We start from the raw sequence: 24,305 nt of genomic DNA, 5'->3' as shown, positions 1-24,305 counted from the left end.
GGTCAGGAAAATTAATCGTTTCTGCTCTTCAAATGGTGCGATTGCACCTTTTCTGTTCACTTGAAGAGGCAACAGGACCCAGCTCACCATTTAGTTCAACAGATTGTACCTCTGACAGTGTGGTATTCCTTCAGTATTATGCTCTAATTTCAGCCTGGATTATCAACTGAAAGTGTTCTCGTGGAAATTGAACCCACAACTTTCTTACTTAGAGGCAGGAATGGAAAAACCGAACCAAATTACTGTTATATTGTGGTCAATATATTGACGACCCACCTTTTTTCATTGTTTTATGAAGGGGCTGGTTTAGCACACTGGGCTAAATCGCTGGCTTTTAAAGCAGACCAAGGCAGGCCACAGCACGGTTCAAGCCTCCCCGAACAGGCACTGGAATGTGGCGACTAGGGGCTTTTCACAGTAATTTCATTGAAGCCTACTCGTGACAATAAGCAATTTTCATTTCATTTCTTCTTCAGCCCCTGCTCAAAATTATTGGAATGAACCCCACTGTCTCATGATAGTTTAGACATGATTCTATCACTGTGATTATGTCCATTTATTGTGAAGACCCTGCTATTTAGTTCATTTAGCCTTTTGCTTGTTGGCAACCACGTACTGGTTTTTGCCTTTTCCCAGTTGTGCACAGCTTCCCAATTAAGATTTGAGGATTAAATTGCATGGAAATTGTGGCTAGATATACACTTTTATAGTGGTGTATTCAAATACAGTGTACCACTCAGTGTCAGGAGTCCCAGCTTTCTGAAGCTGGGCAGATACGACCAAATTCAATTCAACATGTGCTCCTCAGCAAATTATTGGTTATTAGCCTTCTGATGAAAAAAAAGCCACACACTGTGATGAAAGTTCCTAATGCTATCCGGTATCTTAGCATTTTTATGATCTGTGTAGTGCTTTTATGCTGAAGAACTGAATTCAAAGAATACTTGTTGATGTGTTATGTACTCGGGTAACACAGGCTGCAACTGGATGCAGCTTTGACCAGAAGGTACTCCAGACCTTGAAGTTAGTTCAATCTGATTTATTGAACTAGTAGCACAGTTCTCGATGAGTTCGACTCTCTGCTAACCTAAGTGTGGTTACTCTGTCTGACTGAACCAGACTAGCTCTTAGCCACGTGCTGGAGGTGTGTTACTGTACATACACCCTGACTCACTCTGTAGATGTTCATCAGTGGAAAGAGGCGAAGTGTCAATGCCTCATGCCTTTTATAGTGAGATACCACCCCTGAGTGTCCTGCCTGCTCATTGGTCATGTCCTGTTCTCTGTGTTCATTAGCTGCCTGTCTGTATATCATTATGTGCATGTTTGCATATTATGACATCTTTTTTTTTGTATGTTATGTTGGCATGTGGAAATGTATGTACAAGTGGTGTCATAGACTAACATATTTACAAACGGTGGCATATGTGAACATATTTACATGTGAAGACAGATGTCTAATGCGAAAAAACAGAACATAACAAACAACACAAGTGTTCATAAGTCCAGTCTCTGGGGCTTGCGTCTGATCCTTGTCGGCCGCCGGAGATGTGCATGTTTGCATATCATGACACTTGTAGGGCAGAATTTTCCCCCAAAATGGCAGTGTCAGGTTCTGACTGAAAAACAGCGGGCCCAAATAAACAGACAGGTTTCCTCTCCAGGTCTTGCTGACACTTTATCAAAAAAAGCAGGGGGGCATGTTTTGCACTGTCATTCTTGAGGGATGGGGCCTAAAGATGCCAGCAAACCCAGATCCACAGAGAGAGTGCCCCCTTCTCAAAATTAAGAGATCTTCCACCTCCAACCCATCATGGATATTGGGAGACCCCACATCCCCATCACTGGTAATCCCCCCCCCCACATTCATCATCGCTGGCAATTCACCCCCTCAATGTGACCCCATCATTGTACAACCCCATCCCCCTCCAGTTGTTGTCCTGTCCCTTGGCCCTACCCTCTTGGTCAGGCTGGCACTGCCAGGGTGCCCGGGGGCACTGCCCTACCATGTCCATGACCACCCTGGGGCTACACTGACCTCCGTGCCCCCAGCATGGTCAGCACGACTGTTGCAGAACAGAAGTGATTCCCGCTGGCCTGACATCACGGCGGGTGGAGGGAACATACAGTGAACAAACATTATGCTGTTTTGTAATAATAATCTTTATTGTCACAGGTTTGGCATATTTAAACCGATTTAAATTCATGGTAATCAGGTTCACGCCCTCATTCATCGATCTTAGTGACGAAAATCCCGTTATGACCCTCTGGTGAGAGTGAGCAGCCATAACGGAATTTGCATGTGTGGCAAATAAGCCTGAAAATCGCTCCTGTAGTTATTACATGCCGACCAGGCTCCGAAGGGAATATTTGTTACTTACTGCACGATGCATGAAGGCTTTTAACTTCAGTTATCCATGAATAGATCATGTATACAATTATATGAATGGCAACGACCAATGTTTTAAAATTTGATAGCTTATTCTGAGAGTTTGCATTAGATAATTTGGTTCACTGACACTCTTTTTATTGACAAAATACCTAACTTTACAAAACAAAGAAACCACAATCCAACGCACAATTTTAAGATCTGTTCACGTTTTAAACATTTATTTTTTGAGAAAATATCTGAAATACAGTGAATAGGATATTTAATTCTCAAACATAAAAAAGTGTAAAATTTAAAGCATCTTATTTTACAAAGTTTTGAACCTGATTTATTCCCCTGCTGGTATTTGTTTTAATTGAAACTCAAATCTAATCACCTCAGAAGCATTTTTTTCTCTTATGAAAGCAGTTGAATCCCCTTTATTAGAAATGTTGTGTTTACTGTAAAATTACTCAGTATAGGAGAGCTAGCTTGATCATGCTTGGTTAAAATATTAACCATCTTCAAGAGTTAAGAAAAATAAGTACAATATTCCGAAATCAGTTTGGTGAAGAATGGTCTCCTTTTTCATTCTGACATATCATTCCTGGCAACATAAGAAAAAGAAAAATATGTCAAAACATTGAAACGATAATCTTGCAAATTTGAAAGTGAGGTATGGAAGCTTTCAATTTCTAATCGGTTAAAATGGAAGCTCATCTCTTTAAAAACATTGCTTTCGCCACTTCACTGTAAAGTGACACATCGCATTAATTAGGCCGATTTCTAAGAGTCGTTAAATGTGGCCTCATAAACTAATGTGGCAAGATTTGTTTGAGTCAACATTTCTAGCGAGACTGCCGTCAACTTGAATGTAATAACCTCTCACTAGCAATACTGACAAGAAGGGTGGCACGGTGATGCAATGGTTAGCACTGCTGCCTCACAGCGCCGAGGATCTGGGTTCAATCTTGGCCCTGGATCACTGTCCGGATGGAGTTTGCACATTCTCCCCATGTCTGTGTGGGTCGCACCCCCACAACTTAAAGACGTGCAGGGTAGGTGGATTAGCCATGCTAAATTGCCCCTTAATTGGGAAAAATGCTGACGAGAAGAAATCACACACATGTTTGTGATTTGTCCCTGCGAAGAACCTTGGGATATTTTACTTACTATGATAATGACGCCGTATGGATGCAGTTCATTGTTGTTGATGCTGTTACTCAATGGTACAAAATGCAATCATGCACACTTTGGTATGAAGCTCCATGTCACTGAGTGCAGCGACCTGCATCTTATTCTGCATCCAATTTGAGGCAACGTAGGTGAAAAATACCCTGATTGTGGAACAGCTCATCAAGATTTCATGCTTCATGTGAATGTAGGGCCATGTCAATGCAAACGTGGCTTGAGATGACCGAGGAATACTCCGAATTTTGAAGAGCTCTTCAGGGGAGGCCTTCCCTAAAATTACACATTCTTTCTCTTTCTTGTAAGAAAGCTACATGCTGTTACCGTCCCAGCTGTTAGTTTCCAACAACCTACTCTTTAAAGGAGAATTGAAGTTCTTCATCTGTAAAAAGCAGCCAGCAGTCCTTTACAATTGACTGGTGTCTATCAGTCCAGCCCCCACATTTTAAGTCTCCCAGCATGTCATACACTGAGCATTGCGCGGTGGGGGGGGGGGGGGGGCGCACAGATCAATTTTATTTCATTTTAATGTGCAATGCCATTTGGTGAAAGCTCAATCGTCACAGTAGGGATGAGAGGAAATTACCTGCACAGATCCTGCTGTTATGTTTTAAAAATGTTATGTCATTGAAATAAATTATTGAACAATATAATAGAGAAATATCTAGAAAAGGAAGTCCAGGTAAAATATCCCATTCGATTACTATCAATTTAAACAAGATTTTCCACGAGGACATTAAGCTCTTGTAATTTATCTTCCTTGCCAGTTAGAGGTTGAACTTCCCATCAGTAGGGCAGCATGGTGACACAGTGGTTAGCACTGGTTTGATCCTGGGCCTGGGTGACTGTGTGGAGTTTGCACATTCTCCCCAGGTTTGCGTGGGTTTCGCCCCACAACCCAATGATGTGCAGGGTAGGTGGATTGGGTACGCTAAATTGCCCTTCAATTGGAAAAAGTGATAAATTTTATAAATTTATTTTAAAAAAAGAACTTCCCATCAGTAAAGTCCTATAATGTTCCCCTAATAAGCTTTGGAAAATTCAAGATATAAGCAGCCTCCTCCTAGCATAATAAACAGATCTAAAAACACAATGGACTCCTGCTGCCAGATTAACACACATTTGATGAAATATTTCTGAACAGATTTCCCTTAATGTCTGTTATTTTGAGTCCAATAAAGGCAGACTAGAAAATGACCCCACAGTGCATAAACTGTTGGCAACTCTGCAGCCGTCTCGTAATAGATGAATGCTGCTACCAGTGTCAAAGCTAATGTTTAATTCTCAAGCAAAAACATAAATGGATAGAAATTAAATTCCTGACTGTATGTTACAGTTCTCTGGTTAATGGGTGTATGTAAAGCTCCAAGGCGCAAGTTCCAATGAAACTGCTATCCTCTGAAACTAATGTTTGGTGAAATTTCAACCTGAAAATGTTATACTAAGCTGCAATTTTAGAGAACATTTTACTCTATTATATCTGTATTTTATTAATTTTCAGATTACCTGAAAATTGAACCTAAAGTATATTTTGTGCTCAATAAGATTGAGATGTATCAGTGCTGGAATATTTTCCCATTTTTGTTGCATTTGTAATCACCTGTACAAAGCATTTCTGGTCCAAATTTGACCAAATTCCCATTTGACAATGAGCAAATCTCTTTCTACTCTGTTCCAACAAAATGCCTGAAATGAAGAAGTGTATTTCTGGCTACATCCCATCAATTTCTCTTTGCAGCATCTACCATCACTGTGACTTCACTGTGAGATAGCTGAATTAGTGACATTTTATTCTAAGGGTCATGGTTTATTGGGAACTGGGATGATACCACGCAAATACACTTTGTATATGATCTACTGAGCCAACAGAGAGAGAAGAACTTATTTCACTTTAATAGTTTCAGTTGAAAGGTTATTTTTGATAGCCCACAGTGCACCCTGAGTTTTGTTAAAAGTGTGAGCTCCAAGTAATCACTCAAGGAATTGAAGGATGAAACATTAAACAAGTCCAATGAAAAGTCCCCACAAAGGTCACAGTGACTTAGTTCCGTGAATCAGGTACATGCATACGCAGCATGCAAATACATGCAGCTCTCAGTCTAGACAAGTTAGTCATCTAAGGTATTAGATAGTTGAAGAATGAAGTGGATCATGTTTATTTAAAAATAAGAGACCTTTCCTTACTTTGAATGTTGCACTTTCTTAAAAAAAGAAGGATGATCATGAAAATGTTTCCAGTTCACAGCAAAAATGGTTCAGTTAACTTGTCAGAATACTTGATTTGCAGGAACTTAAAATGATACCGTAATGATTATATGTAGTCCATTCCACAATAAAGGCTATAGTTACTGACCCATTTGTTTTGCAAAGTTGATCACTAAACTCAGGGCAAACCAAGGGCTTTTCTTTTAACATTGTCTTCATAATGCATCATAATTAAACCCAGTTTATTGCTGCTCTTCATCTGGCAACAGTTAAATTTAAGCACGGAGAGAATCTGTAACACTATTTCTAATAGATAAGGCTTCTCTGAATGTTCTTTGAAGCTCCCATTTACTTGCCTGGTTGAGAATGCTGGCTGTAAGTTGAATATTCACTCGCATTGTAAAACAACACTCTTGATGCTATCTCAAGGATTGAAAATTTTATTTATTAATGTTACAAGAAATTATACCAATGATGGACTTTGTGTTACCAGACAGCAACTGGGAAGTGACAAAATTACACCTTGGTTTAATGAAAGCAGCAGATCAATAATTCAACTGAATTGATAATATATTAGGATTGAAAGCAGCATTCTGTTGAAATGTCCTCTTATCAAAGACACTCTTGTTTTTTGTAATTTAGAGGACCCAATTCATTTTTTTTTCCAATTAAGGGACAATTTAGCGTGGCCAATCCACCTAGCCACCATCTTTGGGTTGTGGGGGCGAAACCCACGCAAACACGGGAAGAATGTGCAAACTCCATACGGACAGTGACCCAGAGCCGGGATCGAACCTGGGACCTCAGCACCGTGAGGCATCAGGACTAACCCACTGCACCACCATGCTGCCCCAAAGACACTCTTGTTAATACTTCAGGTAAGTTTAATTTGCTCTGTTGGCTTCCAGTCACACTTTTCACATTATAAGGCCAGATATACTTGTGCAATCCAGGGACATATAGATCACAACTGATTGAAATACTGAATAAGTTGTCATTGGCATGGATTTAATTGGCGGAATAAACTCCTTTGGTGCAGTAATGACTGTATGATTCCATAGGCATTATTAAACATTACTGGTGGTATTATATCAAATATGGAGAGCACAATTTACACGCCTAGCTTGGGCTGGTTTAGCTCACTCGGCTAAATCGCTGGCTTTTAAAGCACACCAAGCAGGCTAGCAGCACGGTTCGATCCCCGGACAGGCGCCAGAATGTGGTGACTAGGGGCTTTTCACAGTAACTTCATTGAAGCCTACTCGTGACAATAAGCGATTTTCATTTCATTTTCATGCCACGATGAAGCCATTGAATCTTGCACGAGACATGCGCGATGTTTAGGAAATCTCATGAGATTCAATCAAATCTCGCGAGATGTCACGATCTGGATCTTGCCCGGGCTGGGCGAGATCCAGTTCAGCATATTTAATGGCTCATTTAAATATGCTGTACTGGACTGCGCCCGAGATTCACTGGCCGCACCCGGGAAACCTTGTCAGAACGCTGTTTAGTACTGGTTTCCACAAACATGGGCCAGTCGTAACGGCGCCTCTGGGGCGTATTGGGTGGTTGGGGACAGGGCAGGGTGGCATTCCTACTGGTTCTGGCCAGCTTGCCACTGCCAGACTGTCAATCTCACAGTGCCAAGGTGCTCAGGTGCCCAGGTTGCCTGTGTCAGGTGTCGGGCCTGGGGGTGCCTTACCCATCAGAGGTGGGGTGAGGAAGGGCTCGAGGACTCTGGGAGAGGTAAGTTGGATGCAGTGGGAGGGTCAGAATGCCACAGAGGGGGGTTGAAAGATATGGGCTGCCTTTAAAAATGGCACCCTGATCCACGAGTAGTTTTCCTGCACTGGTGAGAAATGACAGGCGTTCTTCACCAAGGCCAAAAAAATGGCAAAGGGAAGTTGAATAGAGAAGTCTTTCTCAGTGCTCCAGGTGCCAAGAAACACCCCAGGTGCAATTTACCGGCCTCATCATCCCTGGCTTAGTGGCCCTGGGTGAGGCCCAGATCAGCATATTTGATTTAGCCATTACGCTCATTTAAATCTGCGTTCACCAGATTTTCCTGGCACCCAGGAACTAATGTGAACTCCCTAGCGCGACCTCAAGCAGGTGCCAGTTAGTACTGGTCCACATAAATGTGGACCAGGCATAATGGCACCTGGGACGTCTCCCAGGACATTGGAGACCCCTGGGTGTTTGGGGACTGGGCATGATGGCACCTTGGCTGTCCCTCTGGCACCTGAGCATCTTGGCACTGCAGCCTAGCACTGCCAGGGTGCTCCGCATTGTGAGGCTGGTAGAAGTGTTGTCATGGTGCCATCGTGGCAGTGCCAGAGTGGCACTGCAAAGTGTCAAGGCCTGAGGAGTGCCATGCCCATGAACAGGGGGATGAGAGGGCGGTATAGAATTTACAGTGCAGAAGGAGGCCACTCGGCCATCAAGTCTGCATCGGCTCTTGGAAAGAGCGCCCTACCCAACGTCAACACCTCCACCCTATCCCCATAACCCAGTAACCCCACCCAACACTAATTTTGGACATTAAGGACAATTTATCATGGCCAATCCATCTAACCTGCACACCTTTAGACTGTGGGAGGAAACCGGAGCACCCGGAGGAAACCCACACACACACTGGGAGGATGTGCAGACTCCGCACAGACAGCGACCCAAGCCGGGAATCAAACCTGGGACCCTGGAGCTGTGAAGCAATTGTGCTATCCACAATGCTACTGTGCTGCCCGTGGGTGAGGGGGAGAAGGGTGGGTATGAAGGGGTGTCTTGAATGTTGGGGCTTGTAGGGTGGGGTCCTGAAGGGAGGATGCGGGCTGAAAGGGGAGGTGGGCAGGCCTGAATAGGGGGGGGGGTGACTCTCAGCGGGGTGTCCTCACTTGGGGGGGGGGGTGTTTGGATGTGGGGTAATGACCATGTGTGTGGGATTGACATGGTCCATGGGTGAGGGGTTGTGGGACCCTCAAGCTCACTTAGAGATAGCGGCACCCTTTCAGAATGGTGGCCCAATCTCCGAGGAACTGGTCTCGATGGCGAGTTCAGCTCACCATTGCTGGAAAAATTTCCATGGTTGGCTGGACCAGGGAGAAACTCCCCAAGGCCCAAAGAAATGACGTGGTTAAATACTGGTGTGCATCTCACCCAGGAAGTGACTCGGAAGCCATTTTTAAATGGCGTCCTGATCTCTTTTTAAAAATAAATTTAGAATATCTAATTTTTTTTTCCAATTAAGGGGCAATTTAGTGTGGCCAATCAACCTAACCTGCACATCTTTGGGTTGTGGGGATTGTTTTGTTATGCTCTTGATGTAGCATAAGCTGCTTCCTTGATGTGCACTCTAACAAAGGAACGTTCAGACTTGGAGATAGCTTTAACACATTTATTAAACTGTTTATTTACTAAACGATTCTCCTACTTGGATTCGACTCTCCTGCTAATCCTGCTATAACTACTCAGACTGACGAACCAGTCTGCTACAATCCACGTGGTGGGTGTGATGTGTTTCAAATCAACCCCGTGTACTCACTGAGAGTCTCCACTGGAAAGAGGAAGATCATGTGTGCTGTGTCCTTTTATATGGGTTGGTGTAATGCCCTCCTGTTGTAGTGTCACCTCTGTGTGTATCGTGAATGCCCATTGGTCATGTCCTATCTTACGGACCTATTGGTTGACTGTCTGTGTGTCATGTCTCTGGTGCTTCCTCTAGTGTCTAGCTAGGTGTAGTGTGTTCACATTAACCCCTTGTGTATTTACAGTGATGCATATCACCACAGAGATGAAACCTAGGCAGACACGGGGAGAATGTGCAAACTCCACACGGACAGTGACCCAGGGCCGGGATTTGAACCTGGGTCCTCAGCGCCATAGGCAGCAATGTTAACCACTGTGCCACATGCCGCCCCTCGTCCTAATCTCTTGACCCCCCCCCCCCCCCCGACATGACCCCCGGACCCTGCAATGCCCCAACCCACCTATAAGGGGATCATCGGGCCACCCGACCTCGCATGGGCAGGGACCGATCTTGGGTGCGGAGTAAATGCCAGCCTGGCACCTTGACAATGTTAGGATGGTGCCCTGCAGTTCCCCTGCCAGCCTGGAAGTACCACCTGGGCCCCATAGCCAGACCAGACTGGCACCTGGGTTGCACTGCCATGGTGCCTAGGTGGCACTGCTAGGGTGCCAGGCTGGCAGTGTCAAGGTGTCCGTGTGGCACCAGCAGTGCCAGTGTGCCACCCTGCCTGGAGGTCAATCACCCGGGGGGCTCCGATCATTTGGAAGTACCATTTGTGGGGGCCAATACAGAATGGTGCCCGGCCATTGTCGCCTCAGCAAGGCAAGTAGACCCTGGGTGATCGTTTGATCCAGCGGCACAATGACTGAGTGGGTTCTTAAACTCACTTAGCCGTGTGAGACTGAGTCCCTCCCATTGTCGGAGGGATCCAGATTGCGATATCTCGCGAGATCCAGTTTGATCTTGCAAGATGTAACGCTGTCACGAATCATGGAGGAGGCCTGTCCCAGGATCTTCTGGCTACATCTTACCTTTAAACAATGTTAGGGAGCAGAGCTACTGTGTTGGAGAAAAGGGCGGGCCTCATAAACAGCCACCCCCCCCCCCCCCCCCCCCCCCGTACCAACGCACGTCACACATTCCATTGCAACTCACAAATTGTACCGTAAACGAAAATCACAAACAATGCTTGTTCAGGTCACTTGTTGAAATTGAACTGTGCAGCATTTAGTATTCCACTCCCTAATCAGCCAGGATATTCACTAAAAGTATGGGTAAATAGAGCAACAAGCTCCATGACAATGATCATATTTCAAAAGACTATTTACGCGTTAATCCTTTGAGTAGCCTGAGTTTGAATTTCCGAATAATAAGTAGAGGCCTAGGCCACAAATTATACTCCCAGTTGGGGGCACAGCAAACCAAACTCATCCAGAGTTGGCAGTGAGCAGGCTTGGCCCATTTTCTTTCCCCAGCCCAAGTTAGGAAGGCTGCATCTAATTTGATCATCACATGTAATGGCCAATGTGAAGGTGGAACCCAGCCATCGATTTCTTAGCTCTTTGTTACTGACTGGATCTTGCACTTAATAATAATAATCATAAGCTTTTATTGTCACAAGTATGAAGTTACTGTGAACAGCCCCTAGTCGCCTCATTCCAGTGCCTGTTCCAGTAAGCTGCTACGGGAATTGAACCCGCTGCTAGCCTTGTTCTGCATCAAAAACGGGCTGTCTAGCCCACTGAGCTAAACCAGCCCCCCACCTCCCCTCCCTCCTGGAACCGCTGTGAGGGGGTCGGCAATAGCTTCTGGAGCAATAGTGGGCGGCTGACTGATGTCTCTTTTGCAGAGTGAGGGTTCAGTCGTGTCTCAGTCTTCTGATTAAATCCCTGTTTTTAGGCCATGCAATCTTTCACCCACTGAAGTGGTGCCCTTACTTTCTGGTGTTGTCTGACAATGGCACACCTCCATCCTGGTGGTAAAGCTAGCCTACTAACTAGAATCATAGAATTTACAGAGCAGAAAGAGGCCTTTCGGCCCATCAAGTCTGCATCAGCCCTTGGAAAGAGCACCCTACCCAAGCCCATACCTCCACCCCGTAACCTAGTAACTCCACCTAACCTTTTTGGACAGTAAGGGCAATTTAGCATGGCCAATCCACCTAACCTGCACATCTTTGGACTGTGGGAGGAAACCGGAGCACCCGGAGGAAACCCACGCAGACACGGGGAGAATGTGCAGACCCAACACAGAAGTCTAAAAGACCACTAATTCAGAAAAATGGGTCAGGCTGTGACAGTGCCAAAGTCCCACCTTGTTGGCAACAGACGGAGAATCTCTATTGTAGAACACCACAGCTGCTTGCTATTTAAAGATCTGGCTGTGTAGAGTACTCACAGGATGCACATTCAATCATTTTTGGCCGACAAGAATTCCGATGGGATAAATTAAATCAGCCACCAAACTTTGGGGAGCACACCAATCAGTGCTCCATTCGAACCAGTCAATGTAAAACAGGGCAGTAGTTGACAGATTGGTATTATAATCACTGTCTTGACATTTATTTACTCATTAGTCCTTTCAACAACCTGAGTTTGAATTTACAAATAATGAACAAAGAACAAGGCCACAAATTACACTCCCAGTTGGGAACACAGCAAACCAAAGCCATCCGGAAGTGACCATGGGCAGCCTCATCTTATTTTAATGGTCAGACCTTAGCAACAAGGGACTTTCTGACAGAATCATATAATTTACAGTGCAGAAGGAGGTCATTCAGCCCATTGAGTGCACCAGGCCTTGGAAAGAACATCCTATTTGTCAAAATAATGCCACTCAGAGGCAGCAACTGGGAAATTGAGGGAATGTGCCCAGCACTAAAGGCTCTTTGATCTCTCTGTCAATTGTGCAATATTTATATATAGAAGATAATGATGTTTCAACTGTTCGCAGTTTCTGTTATTGATACTTAAAAAGGTCTGGATAATTGGTCCCTTTTATTCGCATTTAGTAAAAAGAAACTTTTTTTTAGAAAATGGAACGCTGTCATGAAATTCCTTAAAAAATATTTTTTGCGTATCCTATTATTAATATTGGGTTAATTGGTTCCATGCACTATCTAATTAGTGAATGTGCATGGAAGTACCATATAGCTTGGCATTAGAGATATGAGAGTCTATAGGCAGTGGATGGAGGGGCATCCCTTGGCATGGGGGGCATGAGGTTGCATGAATGCAGCATGGAGAGCATGTGGAGAGGAGGGGGAAGTGGTGAGGGGCTGTGAGGGATGAGGGCTAAAGGACATTACTGCTTTCATTTTAACTGGGCTGAAATCGCACAGCACTGAGGCGGGCCTTTTAATAGCCTGAAACGTTCCCGCGAGTTGGCTGGCTTAATGGCAGCCTGCACCCCAGCCCATGCACCAGCCCCCCACCACCAAATGAAAATCCCATCTTTCTCAGCATTTTCTCCCAAGGTGGTCAGGCCGAGACGAGAAATTTCCAGACTCCCACTACATGCCTTGAGGATGAAAATTCAGCCCATTAAGTGGACATTGGACATTTGAAACAAAAACAGAAAATTAAAGCAGAGGAATGCTCACTTGCCGCTTTTGGTCAGTAGTATTTTGTGGCCTCTCCTGAATGGGTTCAATTTGATTTTAAAGGTACGTCGCCTTCTCCTATACTTCACCAGCAACAGAAAATTGCAAGCCTTCTGGCTGGTTTAGGGCTGGTTTAGCTCACTGGGCTAAATCATTGACTTTTAAAGCAGACCAAGCAGGCCATCAGCACGGTTCGATTCCCGTACCAGCCTCCCCGGCCAGGCGCCGGAATGTGGCGACTAGGGGCTTTTCACAGTAACTTCATTGAAGCCTACTCGTGACAATAAGCGATTTTCATTTCATTTTCAATCCCTATTAGAATTCTGAAAACCTCAATCGAATCGTCGTTTAGAACTTCCAAATACTAAGGTACACCAGCCTGGTATACATAATCTTAGCTCATAGTCTAACACTTGGAGCATGGGTAACAATCTGGTGAATCTCAGAATGTTTCTGTCTCACGTTCTCTCACAGTCAAAAATGGGCGAACATCAAAATGGTGCTAACAGTCTTTAGAACAAAGAACAAAGAAAAGTACAGCACAGGAACAGGCCCTTCGGCCCTCCAAGCTTGCGCCAACTATGCTGCCCGTCTAAACTAAAATCTTCGACACTTCCGGGGTCCGGATCCCTCTATTCACGTGTTTGTCAAGATGCCCCTTAAATGTCACTATCGTCCCTGCTTCCACCACCTCCTCCGGCAGCGAGTTCCAGTCACCCACTCTCTGTATAAAATACTTACCTCGTACATCTCCTCTAAACCTTGCCTCTCACACCTTAAACCTATGCCCCCTAGTAATTGACCCCTCTACCCTGGGGAAAAGCCTCTGACTATCCACTCTGCTATACTCCTCATACTTTTGTAGAACTCTATCAGGTTGCCCCTCAACCTCCATAGTTCCAGTGAGAACAAACCAAGTTTATTCAACCTCTCCTCATAGCTAATGCCCTCCATACCAGGCAGCATCCTGGTAAATCTCTTCTGCACCCTCTCTAAAGCCTCCACATCCTTCTGGTAGTGTGGCGACCAGAATTGAACACTATACTCCAAGTGTGGCCTAATTAAGGTTCCATATAGCTGCAACATGACTTGCCAATTTTTATACTGAATGCCCCGACAAATGAAGGCAAGCATGCCGTATGCCTTGACTACTTTCTCCGCCTGTGTTGCACCTTTCAGTGACCTGTGGACCTGGACACCTAGATCTCTCTGACCGTCAATACTCTTGAGGGTCATATTGCTAACTTCCAATTTCAGTGAAACAACAAATCAGTCAACTGTATGAGTATAGAAAACAATTCATTTTATTCATGTTTATGGATTCAGACAACTAATACATCTACTGTCTCAATAATGAGTTTGGAGGATAAATATGTGACAAAAAGACTGCAATTTAAGTCACTGCATAAAATTATGTTGTTGCATTGCAGAGATTGAAGCATTGACACTCTGCACATCTCCATTTGGAAGCTATTCCCACACATAGTGAAGAATGCTGGGCGTGATTCTCCGCTCTCACGCCGGTTAGGAGAATAGCGGGCCGCGCCGATTTTCACGGCGACGCCGGTCCGATGCCCTCCCGCTATTCTCCGAACCCCGCACAAACTTCACGTCGGCATTCCCAGCAAAGGCCTCGACAGACCCCCCGACACGACCAGAAGCCCGACTTTTTGGCCCCCCGCTATTCTCCGGCACGGATGGGCCGAAGTTCCGACGTCATCACGCACTGTTTTCACGCCGGCCAACACACCTCTTTTCAAGTTCGTCAACCAGTCGTGCTGGCTGACAAGAGCATCGAGGAGGTGAGCGCACCGCTCAGCGCACTGCTGGAGTCTGGCCACAACGGGGAAGGCATCCCCGAGAATGGTAGGGGCGCCCAGAGCAAGGGGGGGGGGGGGTGTGGGAGACGGAGAGGGGGAGTGTGGGAGACGGGGGGGGGGGGGGGGGGGAGTGTGGGAGACGGAGGGGGGGGAGTGTGGGAGATGGAGGGGGAAGTGTGGGAGACAGAGGGGGGGAGTGTGGGAGATGGAGGGGGAAGTGTGGGAGACAGAGGGGGGGGAGTGTGGGAGACGGAGGTGGGGAATGGGGGAGACGGAGGGGGGAGTGGGGGAGATGGGGGGGGGAGTAGGAGACTGAGGGGGGAGTGGGAGTGGGGGGGGTAGGGAGAGAATGAGCAAGTGACTCGTCCAACCCCGGTTACAAAATGTCTGCCACCATGCCATGGCGTGCCGGTCACGAGGACACGGCCGCTGGTTGCCCTGTGGCTTATGGCCACAGGCCACTGACGCACCGGTGAGGAGGACGTAGTTGACTGCCCGTTGGATGCAGAAAGTGACCTGGGGTTAGGCTGCCCGCGTGTCAGCAGCGCGACCAGGCCACTGGGACACAAAGGTATCCCGTGGCAGGCGGCTGCTGAGGTGTCGACTAACCTCCGTCTAACATGTCTCGTTTCTCTGCCCCCCACCACCCTTCTGTAGGTTAGCACAATGTCTGCGAACAGAACGGCTATGTACAGCGCAGTGGTTGGGGCTGCTGCACTGCATTTGGAGATGGAGCAGCGTCCACAGCCACAACCCGCAGTGGATGCAGGGCCAGCTGCAGCAGCAGAGGGAAGGACCGAGGAGTTGCCAGTCGTCGAGCAGCATGGGGGGGGAGGAGGAGGAGTGGGAGCAGGAGAAAGTGAGGGTGCAGCCACGGCGCCAGAGGCGACGACCAAGGCCGAGGGTATACCATGCCCGGATCTCTTTCCTAACAATGACGGACATCACCTGCAGTAGGAGACTCCGGCTGAGTAGTGGGACGGTGATACACGTCTGTCACCTCGTGGCGCACCTCGCCCCACGTGGAACGGGGGGAGGACAAGCGATCCCGGTTGCCGTCAGGGTGACGGTCGCTCTTAACCTCTATGTGACCGGCTCCTTCCAGTCTCCGAGCGGGGACCTCTCCGGGATCTCTCAGTCATCGGTGCACAGGTGCACCCGTGATGTGACCGACGCCCTCTATGCCATCGCCGATTGCAACGTCACCGTTCCCGAGGTCCGAGCAAATCAACATTCACGAGCTCGTGGATTTGCCAGCGTGGCCGGGATACCGATGGTGCAGGGGGTAATCGATTGTGTTCACCTCCCCATGCGCCCGCCTGCAGGGGACAGGGAGGTCTTCACAAACAGGAGGGGGTCATACTCCATGAATATCCACAAGTGGTATGCGACCCCCGCATGAGGTTCATGAACGTCTGTGCAAGGTTCCCAGGGAGTGTGCATGACTCCTACATACTGGCGCACTTGTACATCCTGTGATGTTTGAGGGACGTCCCCCCCCGGGTGAGGGACTGGTTGCTGGGCGACAGGGGTTATCCGCTGAGGTCTTGGCTGATGACGCCTATACGGAGGCCTCAGACCAATGCGGAAACACGATACAACGAGGCCCATGCAGCAACCAGGGGTGTGGAGCGCTGCCTTGGGCTCCTGAAGATGGACCGCTCCGGAGGGGCCCTGCAGTACCAGCCCGACAGGGTCGCTCGCATTGTTGTGGTCTGCTGTTTGCTGCACAACATCACGATGCAGAGGGAAGATGCCCTGCTGCAGGAGGCGGAGGGAGAAGCCAGTGGCAGTGGTGCCAGCACAGAGGAGGAGGAGAGGGAGGAGGGGGAGGAGGAGGCTGGCGGAGTGGCGGGCGCAGCACGCAGACACGACCAAGGTGCTGGTGATGCCCAGGAGGCGGCATGACGGACCCGGCGAGCACGGTTCACGCGTCGCATGCGACGTCCCCGCTGAACACCAAACCACCACCTGCATCGCCAGTCGCGCAGAGGGTCAACACACAACTGCCACCCCCCCCCCCACACCCCCTCTCCGTGTACACTGCTCCACTTCGACATCACCCTTACCACTGCGGCACAACGGTATGGCACAACATTGATGGCTGTGTCAGCGGGTGTGATCAGTGCCATGTGGAATGATGACAGCCCGCTCTGCGATGAGCTGTGAGCTCAGAATCGTTAGATCCTGACCCATGGCAATAGCTGAACCATCCACCTTGATGGCCGCTGAGTTCGTCACGGACACTCCATCACGTGCCCTCGTGGGCTAGCTGTGGGAGGGGTTGGGGGGGGAAGGGACTACACACCCGGCACCGAAGTTTCACCGCTCGTCAACCCCAGCGACACTCGGTCACCATCACGATCCCTGTGGCTGTGGAACAATCACACGGTATTACAAGTAAGGTGGAACAGTGCGTTTAATGTTAACAATAATTTACAGGTGCCCTAGCCCCGACAACTAATCTGTGCCCTTCACCCATGCCAACTTACTCGGTGTCTCTCTTTGTTGCCTTATGGGCCCTACCACTACGTCTCAGTGATTCCCCAGATGATACAGCAGGAGTGGAGGAGGACTGCTGCGAATCGCCCCCTTTGGCTTGCTTCTCCTTCGGCAAGCGTCTCCTGGGGTGACCCGGCCTTAATGGGCCAGGCTGCTCTGCGGGCGTCTCGGGTGGCGTTGTGCCACCCTGCTCTGTCCGCTGCCCACCCGATGCACCAGGGATGGGACGGGGGGAGGCCGAGCATTCCGAGACGTCCCGTGATGGAGTTAATGGGACAGGCCCCGAAACCTCCTCCTCCCTCGGGGAGCCCGGTGGCCCCCGGGCCTCACTGTGGGACAGAGGTGCGAGCGGGGAGGTGCCCCGCCGCGCCACCGACACCTGGCGCTGCCCGTCCTGGTGGCCTTCAACCATCTCTACCAGGATCCGAAGGTTTGCAGAGACGGAGTCCAGGGAGTTAGACATTCCTGCCAGGGTCTGTGCGATCTCAACCTGTGAGTGCACGACGCCATCCAGCATGTGTGTCAGGCGGTTGATGCTCTCCGCGACTGACTGCTGGGACTGTGCCATCGACTGCTGGGACTGTGCCTTGGCGTGCTGCGATTGGGCCATGGCCTGCTGAGACTCGGCCAAGGCACGCAGCGCGCCGGCAATGTCGTGTTGGCTCTGGTGCATTGCTGCCTGTGAGAGGGCAACCCTCTCCAGGGCCGAGGATGACGCGTGCACATTAAACCCAACGCCTTGCATAACCTGACCCATTGCCTCCACCGCGGATGCCACCTGTGCGGTGTCGGCCTGGGTTGCTGTCATGAGCGGCACCACTCCCTGCACATGGACGCGGTTCGACTCCTCTAACAGCGTCTGCAGAGTCTGGAAGACAGCCCTCATCCCGTCATTGTGTACCTGGGTTTCTTGATGCATCGGCTGTGCGGGTGGGTTGAGTAACTCCATGAACTCGGAAAACGTCTGGGAGCCAGCTGGATGCTGGGCCTGGCCTGCCCTCCACCAGTCCGGGCCCTCGGCTGCTCCGACCTCCACCTGCTGTACCTGCTCAGCTGTGATGTGCGACCCAGACTGTGACCCAGGAGCCTCATCACTAAATAGCCCAACCGGGGTGAGTGTCTCTGGGATGGTGGATGGTGTGGGAGATAGCTGTGCCGCAAGCTCGAGGTCGTCTTGGGTGGACGCCTCCTCTATGTCATCGGCCCGCTGAGAGGCCGCAGGGCGTTCGCGGGCCATTTCTCTCTCTCCCTCTATCGCCGCCCTCTGGGCGACCTGCTCCACAGATTCGGTGGGGGAGGATGGGACTCCCCGCTGATCGGGCACCCTCTGTCGTGCGGCCCTGGGTGCGGTGGGGGCAGATGCCTGTCTCTGCCTGGAGGCAGACGGCCCTGGTCGTACAGCATCACGTCCTAGGGAAGAGAATGAAATGGGTTATTTAGAGACGCTTGGCCGGGCGCTGGACAGTCCCAGTGGGCAGAGTGTGAAGGGACAGAGGATGGGGGAGGTGTCCCAGTGGGCAGAGTGTGAAGGGACAGAGGATGGGTGGGGGGGGGGGGGGTTTGTCATGCAGGGTTGTCTCACTTGTTGCAGCTCCGCTAACCTCGCATTGCTCAATTTCTCGGGTGGCAGATCCCCCAACAAGTTACAGTGCCCTCTGCTTGAACGTGGTGAGGGAGTGTAGAATGGGCGAACCCCCTCCAGTCTTGTTCCGCTCACGGTTGTTGTGAGCGGTCTTGTCCTGTTTGGGAGGGGGGGGCATAGGTAGATCATTACAGTACGGCAGGCATCAGCAGGCCATTCAGATACTGGCACAGGTTGGGGGTCAAGTTGTAACAAGACCATTGCATCTCTCCAGGGGGGCCAGAGCGCTGGGTCTGTGACTACTTAGTGAACCACCCTCCACTCACTCTGCCTCAATCCCCCTCCTCCCCCCGTGCCAGGAGGGGAGGTGGGTGATTAAGTAAAGGGGGGGGAGGGATGGTTGTGACCCAGGGGCACCCTCTTGGCACTTACCCTGGCAGCCCTGGTGAGGTCATGCAGCTTTTTGCGGCACTGCTCCCCAGAGCGAGGGGTCTGCCCCACAGCACTCACAGCAGCAGCCACCTCTCGCCAGGCCTGGCGCACAATGCTTGCAGGGTGTCGATGCCCTCTTCTCGGGCGGATGATGCCCCTCCTCTGCTCAACTTCATCGAGCAGCGTCTCAACGTCAGTCTCTGTGAACCTTGGGGCTGCCCTCCGTGGCTCCGACATCTCTGGCCTCCCGTTGCTGTGCTCGCCCGCGCCTTTTTACGACGTCGTGCGGCATCACGTGGGCGTGTTCGTGGCATCGCCGCGTTCCGACGTCATCTGGCACGGAATTGCCGCGGCTCTGTTCCTAGCCCAGATCCCGGGCGTGAATACCTCGGGAATGGGGCCGTTCGGCCGTCGGCAAAGCCGGCCGTTCGCGATTTTCCGCGGGTGCGGAGAATCGCGCCCGCTATGTGCCATTAATGGCAAGAATGTATAGCTTACGTGAGGATAAACACCGGATGTGCCAGTTTCTGAATGTCACATACTAGAATAGATCCTTTTACTGCTGACAAGTCTTTACGTATTATCATGCTGCTCCATTATAGTGTGCCTAATCAAAATAGTAATGAATTTCCACTTACTTTTATCAACGTTCTGTAATTTTTGAGATATGAATTTGCTTTTATTATATCCATTTGCAAAAGCAGAAAAGACCAAATAGGCCTCGTTCTGCATTGCAAAGTCTTGAAGGTCTATAAGAAGAGGGCATTAAAGATTTTCAACACTAAACAGCAGCTCTCTTGTCACTGTGATGAATTTTGATGAGCTTGCTAAGGTGCAAAGGGTATGGTATTGGCTGTACAAAGCCAGCATTGACAGTCTAGTGGGGCATCAAAAAGAATCTCAGAAAATGGCAATTTACTTCAGCATTGCACTAAATATTATTTTCAATGTTCGAACTGTTATGTCTTGGCGAATTGGGGCCAATTTGGCTGATAGCTGTTTCAATTATTGTTATTATAATTTAGAAAATGCATACTCTATTGGAATCATAGAATCCCTACAGTGCAGAAGGAGACTATTCGGCCCATCGAGTCAGCACCAACCCTCTGAAAGAGCACCTTACCTAGCCCCATAGCCCCACCTAACCCTCATAGCACCAACTAACCTGCATATCTTTGAATACTAAAATAAATTTTAGCATGGCCAATCCACCTAAGTTTCACATCTTTGGACTGTGGGAAGAAACCGGAGCACCCGGAGGAAACCCATGCAGGCACGGGGAGAATGTCCAAACTCCACACAGTCACCCAAGGTCTGAATTGAACCTGGGTCCCTGGCGCTGTGAAGCAACAGTACTAACCACTGGGCCACCATGCTTTGAGTTGTTTGAAAAATGTGAAAAAGGGCAAAAGGAGGATGTGAGGCAGGTCAGATGGTAACTGAGGATATCCTTTCATCCACATATCTGTCACTAAAAGCTGAGGCACACCTACCTTGCAGAAAACCTGACTCTATCAACTCCATTTCTTCAGGAAGACAGTGAATTAATTGCTCTGGAATCTGACCAGCAGCCATATTCCAACACAACCATAACATTGCTTATGGCTCTCATGTTCAAAACAGTTCTCTATGGTCTAGTTCATTCCAACCATCCATAAGGGACTTCCTGAATATCAGTGATTCTATATTATTCAGCAGCTGACCAATGCATTAGCACCCATATCGGAAAAAATTAATTAATAAAACAAAATCCAATTCTACCCATTCACAAGTTTGAATATCACAGCAAGAATTCAGGTCTCCTCACATATATTCAGGGGCACCATCTGACCTTTAGGAATGGACAACTAGCGCAACTGGCAGCTTGGAGAATGCTTCTAATATTCATCCTAACAGGTTACATTTTTCTCCTGTTTTTGATGACACAGGTATCGCCTGTTTTTGATGGCACAGATCAGGATGACAACCTGTTGCTGCACCTTGACTTGTTCAGTTGTTGCCAACAAAAATCAAATTCAAATCTGTCAAGAGCGACAATTTTACTATAGGTGGGGATTCAAATTGTACACACACAGATCAAAATGGCAGATGATTACCTGTAGCAGGGTGTGGATTCTGTTTTAATTTGGGAAGTACAATAAATCACTCTGAGGAATAACATGCAAGTTTACAAGGGGTAAATGATTAAATCCTTGTTGAAATCAGACAATCAAAAAAAATGCTGGCCTATTATGCACATAAATAGAACAGCTTGTGTAAAATTTATGGTCTCAACATCCATATGATTTAAATGTGCAATACACATTCTGATGGCAGAGTATCATCTTCTGTCTCAAAAGACATTTCTGTTATGCATTCTCCAGTTTGCTGCATAGATTATGGGCGGGATTCTCCCATCGGGCGGCTAAGTGTTGACACCGGCGTAAAAACGGGTGTGTTTTACTCTGGTGTCAACAGGCCTTCCGGCGCCCGATTCTCCGGGCCACAGGGGGCCAGCATGGTGCTGGAGCAGTTCATGCTGATCCAGCTTTTGACCTCGGCGTCAACTGGGCGCCGTGGGATCCGCACATGCGCAGTGGCACCAGCGGCAACTCGCGCATGCGCAGCGGTGCAAACTCATGCAGGCACAGCGGTACCGGCACCAACACGCGCATGCGCAGTGGCTTTCTTCTCTGCACTGGCCCCAACGCCAAATGGCGTAGGGCTACAGGGGCCAACACGGAAGAAAGGTGGCCCCCAACCTGAGAGGCCGGCCCGCCGATCGGTGGGCCCCGATCACGGACCAGGCCACAACAGACCGCCCCCCCCCCCCCGGGCTCGAACAGCTCCTCCCCCCCATAGGCCACCCCAGGACCCTTCAACGCCGAGGTCCTGTCAGCTCAGAGCATGTTAGAACAGCGCCGGCGGGACTCGGGTTTTGGCTAGAGCCGCTTGGCCCATCTGGGCCGGAGAATCGAGTGGGGGTGCCACGTAGAGTGGCCCTCGACCAGCGCTGTGCCGACTACGCCGGCGTCAATAGTGCCGATTCTCCGCTCTGCGGGGAATCGCGTCCCGGCGTCGGAGCAGTGTGGCACAGTGCGCCACGGGGATTCTCCGACCCGGCGGTGGGGGGGGGGGGGGGGGGGGAGGGGGTCAGAGAATCCCACCCTATATATCTGGATTACAATTACAGGACTTCTACATTAATGCTCTCAGCCCAGATTTTGGAACCTTCTGTCAGGTGTCAGGTACTTAAACTCGCGAGCTCCACCTGCAGGCTTAAGCAATCAAGTGCTGTGAACATAGATCAGTTAACAGAGTAACATAATCAAACATAGATCAATTCGCTGTTGAACACTCCAATTGCTCTTTTTGTCCTTTGCACTAGGAATGTATTTTCTAGTAATTTTTAGTAAGGAAAGTATGAGAGGGAAGTTGTAAACAACCAAATTAAGTGTGTACTGATCATAATACACATGCTCCCTATTTTGTTCAAATTCAGTCAACCATAATCAGGATGTGGCATAACTAATAAGAACGTACAGCAGAGAAACATGCCCTTCAGCACAATTGATTTATGCCAGCATTTATGCTTCATACAAGTCTACAAGATAAATAAGTGTTATCACAATATCTGTCATTCATGCTAAGCTTGGGCTGTACGGTGTCCTTATACTGGAAAAATGCTTTGTGTTAGAAAACAACTTGCGCTGTTACAACTTGTTACATTGTTGCATAAATTTGGAAACCACCTTGGTAATGGCATGGGTCCCTGAAGTTCAGCCAAGCGGCTTTCATTCCCGTAGAGCCAGACTGTGATCAAGCTATACAGGCAAGGTCCACCCTAGCCCCAGGAAACACTGTGCATGTTCTCAGGTGTGGAAAGATTTTCTGATTCGCAGCAAGAAGTTTTTCAAAGTCAAATAAAAAAAAAACGTTCACAGAGGCAATGATCCCAAAGTTTAAAACGAGTGAGCTTTAAAAAGGCACACTTGGAAAACAGAGCAATCAATCCACTGATCGGAGGGTGCCGCTGAGATTCCTTTTGGGAAAGGAGGCATTGCCTGCTGGAGCTCCAGCACAGGTAAAGGAAGCAGAAGCATTCGGCTCATGGAAACAGTGCATGAAGATGTTAAATGGGCTTAGCAAGCCTAAGTTAGAGAAACTGCTGCAACCATACATTAATACAGCATACAGATAATTAAAATCTATAAGTGAATGCCCATGTGATGGGGAGTGCACTTTCCACTCCAGCCCCCTACCTGGGACTGTTTCTTCACTCACATCCTTACAGACATTCGACTGAAATTAATCCTCCCATGTAATGTAACTGATAATTACATGTAGACATCATTACATCAACTATAGGTTGCATGCTGACGCTTGGATCTTACTGCACATCAGCTTAGCAATTGCATCGATGATATGTCAGCATTAAAGACCACCCCTAACTCTCTGCAAGCTGCTGCATGTTTTTACATATTTCATATCAGGATATTTGTAACAAAACCAGAAACTGAAAATAAATTCTTGCCACTGTACTCAACTTACTGTCAGCTCCTTTAACCGACAGCAATAAAGCAAACAATCTATCAAATTTTTGCTTCTGCGATAGGGCTGGTTCAGCTCAGTGGGCTAAATAGCTGGCTTGTAAAGCAGTCCCAAGCCAGCAGCGTGGGTTCAATTCCCGTACCAGCCTCCCTGGACAGGCGCCGGAATGTGGCAACTAGGGGCTTTTCACAGTAACGTCATTTGAAGCCTACTTGTGACAATAAGCGATTTTCAAAACAACACAAGTTTAATAATGGAAATAAGCAGTGCTTCACTGTTAACGCTCAGAGCATTTCATCTGCACTAAAATTCGCAGCAAACTGGATCTGATAACATCTATCAAAAATGAGTTGACATGGCGTTTGGGCGGCAACCTCCCCCCACCCACCCTTTCTAATCTACCACATCTCTTCCTCTGATGGTTTCAAAAGAGTTGATGTCCAACTCCTTTGAAGCTCCACCCAGAACAAAAAGATGTACCATAAAATTTGGATTGAATCTGGTTTGTGAGTACTCTGCTGGGTGTCATGGTGAAATTAGTCTGAACA

At 48.4% G+C, this 24,305-nt stretch overlaps 1 protein-coding gene across 8 annotated transcripts in view; it reads right to left on the bottom strand.

Annotated features, from left to right (window-relative positions):
- Positions 1-2,581: 2,581 nt before the first annotated feature.
- The window catches only part of LOC119978780 (ladinin-1-like), a 163,500-nt gene continuing 141,776 nt past the window's right edge, over positions 2,582-24,305 (bottom strand). For 7 of the 8 annotated variants that reach the window (XM_038820657.1, XM_038820655.1, XM_038820658.1 and 4 more), the window contains one exon: positions 2,582-2,973. In XM_038820657.1, the coding sequence (XP_038676585.1) occupies positions 2,929-2,973 (45 nt within the window). In that variant the 3' untranslated portion in view covers positions 2,582-2,928. Of the gene's footprint in view, positions 2,976-24,305 lie in introns of all 8 variants that reach the window. The other variant, XM_038820653.1, reaches the window with a different exon arrangement.

The sequence above is a fragment of the Scyliorhinus canicula genome, chromosome 15 (assembly GCF_902713615.1).
Source record: "Scyliorhinus canicula chromosome 15, sScyCan1.1, whole genome shotgun sequence".
NCBI lineage: Eukaryota > Metazoa > Chordata > Chondrichthyes > Carcharhiniformes > Scyliorhinidae > Scyliorhinus > Scyliorhinus canicula.
The sequence above is the reverse complement of the archived record's forward strand: the minus strand, read 5'-3'. Positions and strand labels throughout refer to the sequence as shown.